At 45.5% G+C, this 8,408-nt stretch overlaps 1 protein-coding gene across 2 annotated transcripts in view; it reads right to left on the reverse strand.

Moving 5' to 3' along the window:
• The window catches only part of LOC139051574 (uncharacterized), a 464,967-nt gene that overhangs the window by 173,928 nt on the left and 282,631 nt on the right, over nucleotides 1-8,408 (reverse strand). For both annotated transcript variants that reach the window (XR_011509431.1, XM_070528543.1), the window contains exon 4: nucleotides 480-543. Coding sequence is in view for 1 of the 2 variants with exons in the window: in XM_070528543.1 (XP_070384644.1) it covers nucleotides 480-543 (64 nt within the window). In the remaining variant the exon portion in view is untranslated. The remainder of the gene's footprint in view (nucleotides 1-479; nucleotides 544-8,408) is intronic.

Raw genomic sequence — 8,408 nt, forward strand, 5'->3', positions numbered from 1 at the left:
TAGATTCTCTGAAGATTTTCCATTCTTATAAGAACTCTCTTTGTCACCTATCAGATCCCTCCCTTTTAGTGCCTGCTTGCCCGACTTCAACTAGAGCTTATCATGACTCTAATATCAGACCACTCCATCCACGCACTAACACTTTTTAACATAGTTTTTTCCCCGCATGATTGAACAGTGGAATTTGTTACCTGCCGAAGTTCGTTTGTTACCCATTTCTCAATTTTAAATGCTATTGCTCATGTATAGTTCCTTCACATTTTTATATTTAGTTTGTTACCCATTTCTCAACTTTTAAACGCTATTGCTGACGTATAGTTCCTTCACATATTTATATTTCTATACATATGTTCTTGTTTCTGCATATCATAATCAGTTTTCCTCGCATGTACACCCACTCCTGCCATAGCCCTAACGGGCTGCAGTATGTATAAATAAATAAATGAATAAAATATATAGAATATAATAACGGTATTTACGTTGTAGCCCAACTTCTGTGCGATGCGTGCAAATTTCCTCGCTGCTATCCTGGCTTGAAGTTCACTGTAAAGAGGTGAAGAGTACTGTTGACAATTTCGCACTATAGTGCGAAGAACACATTTACCATAAAAAAGGCCCCATATAGGCACAAGCAATACACAGGACGAAGCTCTGAATAGCTAGTATTTTATTACAGCAAACATGAAAAATGTTTAAAAAGTCCAAGCAGTGGGAGGAACTGACCTTATACAAAAAAAGATCCATGAAACATCTTACACTTCAATCCCTTAAATGCCGACTGTTATTTTCACCTCAAAGAAATTTGCAATGGCATCTGCTGCTTATATGTGGCCACGGATCGAGGGTAGACTTGTAAAAGAAACATTAAATTGTTTGTGCAGTAAAAAGTAATTGCTAAGAAAGGTTATTATTCTAGCTTGTTGAACTATTTACCCTGAACGAACTCTCCAGCGTATCAAGAAAAATATTGAAGAGCTTAAATTAGAATAGCAAGGTATCGAATTCAGTGAATGAAAATTAATATCTCTCGCTTCTCGGAGTTACTAACGCACTGCAAACTGCTTACGACAGCTCGTGCTGTTAAGTTCCTCTAGGAAGAATGCACCAGGAATTCAGGATTGTGACACACACACAGAGAAGAGAGTCATTGTTTTCTCTGATGAGTACACATTTAGGATGAGTTCGCAAATTGTTATCATTGCAACAAGTTGTTACATATGTTTTGTCAAAGAAATAAACAGTGGTGCACTTTACAGTGTGGATAGTTATTCGTCAGGTATGCAGATTACTTAGTGCCACCGAAATCACACGTGTCAACTATTTGCATTTTGCCTCACGGTAATGGAGTCCTCTATGAAACACTGAAAATATGACAAATATATTTAATCATTTATTTAAGAATTACTGCCAGCCTTTATAAAAGGCCTTAGGCAGTTGTGGGAAATACATAGTAAAAGTACAGAAATGCTTAACAGAAAAAATATCCAGCTTAACAATACGTGAATCAAGTGAAAATACATCATAAAAGAAAAAAAGGAAAACCTGTCTAACAACACGTGAACATAAGAAATCAGAAATGATGAGCCTGCCCGAGGAGCTGGCCTGTGGTAAAATAATATGGGTCGAATGACCACAGCGAAAATTAGAATAAACAGATAAGCGAAATTGGCTTACGATACTTAGAAGCAGCAATCTACAAAAAAACATGCATAGCAGAAAAACGTCGGAAGAGCATGGACTGTCGACGAATGGTAATCTATCTGAAAACAAAAGCCAAAATTAAAAATACGTCTGTTGCAGATAGGAGGCACATTTACTAAAAAAGCACGCGATTGTTGGCACTTGCTCATCACTCTCGTGAATGTGACCCCCACCAAAATGTTGTAATAAAGAAACCGCTTTACGCGCATCACTTTCAGAAGGACCTTCTGCTGGGATAGTTGGTCTAACATAGTAATTTCGAAGGACACGGCAAAAATACAAATTCACATAAAGAAGAAACGACAGACGCGGTCGAGCGCTTGTATGCGCGCTGTGGCAGAAAAGTTGGATATATGGATGGATGTGTGTTGTTTAGTGGCGCAAGGGCCAGGTATGGCCAAAGAGCGCCATGACTGATAATGTTGTGTTAATCGCTGATTTGTGAGTGGCGATGGTGGGATGTAATATGGCTGTAAAGTGGCCTAAAATCAATCAGTGTCATGGAAACGTAAAATAGTATATACCATAAAATTATGACAGTGATACATGTAGTGGTCTGTGGATATAGTACACGTGATAAGTGATCATGGAGCTAAAATGCGAGAATATGTAAATAGCACTAATGCCTCCGGGGGGCCTTTGAGCCCAAAGGCTGAGAGGCAGGTGCTTTCTTTTATTGCACCTACCGCAGCAGAAACCTCTGTTAGAAGCTGTGCTACGGATTTCCTGGGGCTATAATATGAAAACTATCTACATCTTTTAAAAATCTAAACAGGGATTCATGTTTGAAGAAAGGTTCTATACCTATAATCATTTGAGGATGGAGTGGAATTAGCTGCCGATGTGGTAATGGAAAATGCTTTTTCCTATTAGCGTCGAATTGAGTGCATAGCAGCAGGATGTGAAGCACGGTAAATGGCTCACCACATTTGTCACACATGGGCGGATCGCCACCGGACAAGAGGTATGCGTGTGTGCTGTATGTATGCCCTATCCTGAGTCTGCAATGTGTTACTTCTGTGTGGCGGTTCTTTGATACCGGCGGCCATTTGCCAAGATAAGGCTTGATAACATGTAATTTATTTGCTGTTTCTTTATCCCACAAGCGCTGCCAGAAATCTCTTAGGTTTTTTTCTTATTGAGGGCTTGAGATCCATTACAGGGATAGTCGTGGAAGTGTCTGCAGCGTTCGCGTTCACGGATGTGGCTAGCTGGTCCGCTAACACGTTTCCCTCTATCTCTTGGTGCCCCGGCACCCAGCATAGGACGATATGCTGCTTAGACGCATAGGTGTTTAGCAATGCTGAGTAAAGAGAAATAATTACAGGGTTTTTATATTTCTTGACAGTTTTCAAAGCATTTACGACGCTCAAGGAGTCTGTGTATGTAACTGCCTTTGGGATATTGAATTCTTTCACGTGTTTAACAGCAGCCAATATCGCGTACGCCTCTGCTGTGAAAATACTTGTGTTAGGGTGCAGAACACCAGCATCCGAAAAGGATGGACCGACCGCTGCGTAAGATACGCCAGAATTACACTTCGATGCGTCTGTACAGAATTCAGGAGAGGAGTATTTGTGCTGTAATTCGAGGAAATACGTTCGTATATGCGCGACAGGCGCGTGCTTTGTAACAGTTACGAAAGATATATCACAGTGTATTGGTTGCCACTGCCACGGCGGCGGCCGTATAGCAGGGGACATAGGGTCGTATTCAAGCAGTGGAACCCTTGTTTCTTCAGCCATGGCTCTGACACGCAGTGAGAAAGGCTTTGCCACTGTGGGCCGGTTGCGAAAAAGTTGACAACTGGACAAATCGTTTATGGTGGAGAACGCGGGCTGCTCACTGTTTGCGTTCACTCTCAGAAAATACATGAAAGAGGAGTGTGTTCTCTGCAGATTAAGTGACCACTCATCCAATTCAACGTAAAGGCTTTCCACTGGGCTTGTTCTAAAGGCACCTGTGGCCAAGCGAATGCCTAAGTGGTGGACAGGATCTAGCATCTTCAGAGCAGTTGGAGTAGCCGACTGGTAAACTATGGCTCCATAGTCTAGTCGTGTGCGTATGAGGCTTTTATACAAGTTCATGAGACATTTTCTATAACTGCCCCAGGTTGTTCGTGAGAGCACCTTTAAGATATTCATTGTTTTCATGCACTTATCTTTAAGATATTTTATGTGCTGTACAAAGGTTAGCTTCGCGTCTAAAATTATGCCTAAGAATTTATGTTCCCTGTTAACGGGCAGACGCTCACCATGCAACACAATTTCAGGATTAGGGTGCAGGCCTCTTTTTCTGGAGAAAATGACACAGGTGCTTTTTTGTGGGTTCAGTCTGAACCCGTTCTCATAAGCCCATTTGGAGACCCTGTTAAGACCAAGCTGGACCTGTCGCTCACAGATTGCAAGAGAACTTGACTGAAATCCTATCTGCACGTCGTCAACATACGTTGAATACAAGATGTTATATGGTATGTGTAGACGAAGAGAATTCATTTTTACTCTAAAGAGTGTGCAGCTGAGCACCCCGCCCTGCGGCACTCCAGTTTCCTGTACAAACTTCTGTGACAGAACACTGCCCACTCGAACACGGAATGTCCGATTCGACAGATAACTTTCTATAACATTGAACATATTTCCGTGTATACCTAACTGTGAGAGGTCTTTCAATATCCCAAACCGCCACGTTGTATCATAGGCTTTCACCATGTCTAAGAATACTGATAAGAAAAACTGCTTATGGACAAAAGCTTCACGGATACGTGCCTCGATACGTATGAGATGGTCAGTGGTGGATCGACCCTCCCGAAACCCGCACTGGTATGGGTCCAGCAATTTGTTTGATTCTAGGAAGTGTAGTAGGCGACAGTTAATCATTTTTTCGAATGCTTTGCAGAGGCAACTTGTTAATGCTATAGGTCTATAACTTGATACAGAGGAAGGATCCTTTCTGTGCTTCCGTATTGGAATTATAATAGCCTCCTTCCAAGCAGGTGGGATCTCGCCGGAAGACCATATAACGTTGTAAAGGGAAAGGAGGGTTTTCTGTGTTTCGGATGGTAGTTGTTTTAACATCTCATATATTAAGCGGTCTGAACCTGGGGCGGATGTATTACAGCAGTGCAGTGCTGCCTGCAGTTCTGCTATGCAGAATGGTTCATTGTACGGCGCACTTTTTGCACATTTCCTTTCTAGCTTTTGGTTCTCTATTCGTGTTTTGTACTTTAGGAATGTTTCGGTGTAGTGTGAGGAGCTGGATATGTGTTCAAAGTGTGTGCCAAGAAAGTTGCTTGATCTTCCAGGCTTTCTCCGTGATTATTTACTAAAGGCAGGGAATACGTTTCTTGTCCATTAACCTTTTTCACTCTATTCCATACTTTGGTCTCATCTGTGTACGAGTTGATGCTTGATATAAACTTCGCCCATCACTCTCGTCTTGCTTGCCGGCGCGTTCTCCTTGCCTGGGATTTGACATGTTTAATGTTTTCCAGGTTTTCAGCTGTAGGAGAATCGCGAAATATCGCCCACGCTTTGTTCTGGTTCCTCCGTGCTTGCCTGCATGCATCGTTCCACCAGGGAACACGCTGCTTGAAACCCATGCCGCTCGTTTGTGTAATGCATTTACAGGCGGCATCCAGTATAAAAGCTGTAAAATATGCAACAGCATCATCTATGGTTACACCAGACATCTCAGTCCACGTCATGTAAGTAAGAGTCCGGTACCGTTCCCAATCAGCTGAGTCAATCTTCCACCGAGGGACCAGCGGGGGAAGTTGATCTTGTTTCGGCGTAGTTAGGATTATTGGGAAGTCGTCACTCCCATACGGGTTGTTAAGCACATTCCATTTAAAATAGGGTAAAAGCGTCGGCGATAAAACGCTAAGATCTATGGCAGATTATGACATGTTGGACAGGTTAAAATATGTGGGCTCCTTCGTGTTCAAAAGACATGTTCCAGAGGACAAAAGCACCTGTTCAATGACGCGACCTCGCGCATTACAGCGTGAATCGCCCCACAAAGTACTGTGGGCATTAAAATCACCAAGAATAAAATAGGGGTCCGGGAGCTCATCTATTAATGACGCTAAGTCGCGTCTGTGAAGGTCATGATATGGTGGTATATACAGAGCACAGATTGTAATGAGTTTATTTAAAAGTGCGGCTTGAACGGCCACGGCCTCAAGGGCCGTTTGGAGCTTTAGATGCTGACACGCTACACTTTTGTGAGCAATAATAGCTACACCGCCAGATGCCGCGACACCATCCTCGCGGTCTTTGCGAAACGTAACTTGCATTCGGAGAAAGTTTGTGTGTGTAGATTTTAAGTGTGTCTCCTGTAAACACAGCACTTTTCGATTGTGCTTGTGGATGAGTTCTTGTACATCATCAAGGTTTCTAAGGAGACCTCTGACGTTCCATTGAATTATCTGTGTATCCATGTTGGTAGTAAATAGGTGCTGTGTGGACAGAAACAGAAGTGGTGATTATGGAAATTACAGATTAAATTACAGAGCCCTTTCGAGGCCCTGTAACGGGGGTTCTGCCCTTTCTGGAGCGTTCGAGGGAGCCTCGCCGCTCCTTAGGCGCTTGGTGCGCCTTGAGGATGAGTGTAGTGTCCATTGCCTCTTGTCAGGCGCCGGACACCTGTTCTTGCGAGCGAGAAGTTTCCCGAGAGGGTCCTGCCTTGAAGGGCAAGACCCCTGCGCCCACCAGCCCGGAGGTCGATGGGGCTCCCTGGGAGATTTGGCTGCGCCGGCCTTTGCCAGCGCTGGAAGGGACCTGGGAGGTTGAGGCAGCCTCGGCTGCACCCACCTTCGGGGTCAACGGTCCCTTCTCCTCGGTTGACGGAGCAGCGCTAGCTGCAACCGCCGCGGGGGCAGATGGCGTAACTGCAGACTCACTGCTTGTGGGTCGGACAGCCGCCGGAGGCCGTTGTGACACTGCCCCCTGACGCGCCACATCGGCAAAGGTTTTCTTTGGCAGGTATGCTACCCGCCTTCGTGCCTCTATGGACGATACATTCTGTTTTACTTTTATAGTTGCTATTTCTTTTTACTTCTTCCAGGAGGGGCACGACCGCGAGTACGCGGCGTGATCCCCGTCACAGTTTACACAGTGGAGAGAGTTATTACATGCTTCAGTGGCGTGTTCAAGGGCACTACATTTCGCACATGTTTGGCGGCCTCGGCAGCTCTGCGAGCTGTGGCCGAAACGCTGGCATTTGAAACATCTCAAGGGATTTGGCACGTACGGTCTTACACGAAGCTTGATGTACCCGGCCTCGATTGACTCGGGCAGGATACTTGAATTGAAGGTGAGTATTATGTGCTTGGTCGCAATTTCTTTACCGTCTCGCCTCATCTTGATTCTGTTGACGTTTATGACATTTTGTTCACTGAAGCCCTCCAACAGTTCAGCCTCAGTGAGCTCTAGCAAATCATCGTCGGAGACAACGCCGCGGGAGGTATTCATCGTGCGGTGCAGGGTTACTACTACTTGGGTCTCCCCAAATGATACTAGTTTAGGCAGTTTCTCAAATTGTTTCAGGTCGCGGAGCTCCAAGAGGAGGTCACCGCTAGCCATCCTCGACACTTTATATCCTGGGCCAAAAACTTCGGTAAGAGACTTAGACACAAGGAACGGGGAGATTGTTCGTACTTGTTTAGCTGGTTTTTCTGCGTGGATAACATGAAAACGAGGAAAATTGTGGACTTGGCGTCCGAAAAACTGAAAGACCTCTTCGGTGCGCCGTCGTTTCTGAGGACGATCAGGGATTTTAAGAAAAGCGTTTTCCATAAGTACAGTTGGGTTTTCGGCCGCGATGCCGACCACCCACCATGGAGCCCAACATGGGGACGTGACAGGAGCTCCTTCTATAGAAACCCTGCCAATGCCAGCCGTACATCGCTGCTATAACCAAATACAGCATAACCAAGGCTAGCCAGCTACACAAGGTTAACCCTTGCCGCCGGGAAACTAGGAAGTGAGGAGAAGTGATGAGAAGACAGGAAAGATGAAAAAGACGAGAGAGAAAGACGAAGATCGGAGAGGAGGACAGGAAAAGGCGACTGCCGATTTTCCCGGGTGGGTCAGTCCGAGGGTGCCCTCTATGTGAAGAAGAGGCCAAAGGGGTGTGTTGCCTCCGCCGGGGGCCTTAAAGATCCAAACACCCAGCATCGGCTCAACCCCCAAGATCCCCTTTTCCCCAGACACGGCTAAGCCACGCACGGCTACACGCGGGGGGGTCCAACCCTCATGTGCTCGGGTCCGTGGTGTCACAACACACAAAACGCCTGCTCATGCAGACGCCCCTGCGGGGGGCAGAAAAGTTCAACGAATATTCCAAAGATAGACGCAACGTATTTTTCTATGTTCCGTCAAGCAAGGGTCTGTGCGCGTGTACCTTACAGCCTGTGCTTTAAACAATTAATCCTAATGGCAATTTTCTTTTCCCGCAAGCTTCACCAGTGCCGATAGTATCAATGCTAGTGCTCGCGAAAGCGCTTTTAGGCCAGTTCCGAGTGCTTTTCTCCATACAAATAAAGACTCTGGCGCACCTGAGGCCCAAACAATGAAACGTTCCTTCCCTTCGAGCGCTTCCTAACCTTACGCGAGGCCTCCTTACAGCGAAGGATCGATGGAGGAAGCAAGCGTACTCTGAAAGCACCCTTCACCCGTACTCACGTAAGGGCGGTTGCCGCATGCCTG

The sequence above is a fragment of the Dermacentor albipictus genome, unplaced genomic scaffold (genome assembly GCF_038994185.2).
Source record: "Dermacentor albipictus isolate Rhodes 1998 colony unplaced genomic scaffold, USDA_Dalb.pri_finalv2 scaffold_12, whole genome shotgun sequence".
Classification (NCBI taxonomy): domain Eukaryota; kingdom Metazoa; phylum Arthropoda; class Arachnida; order Ixodida; family Ixodidae; genus Dermacentor; species Dermacentor albipictus.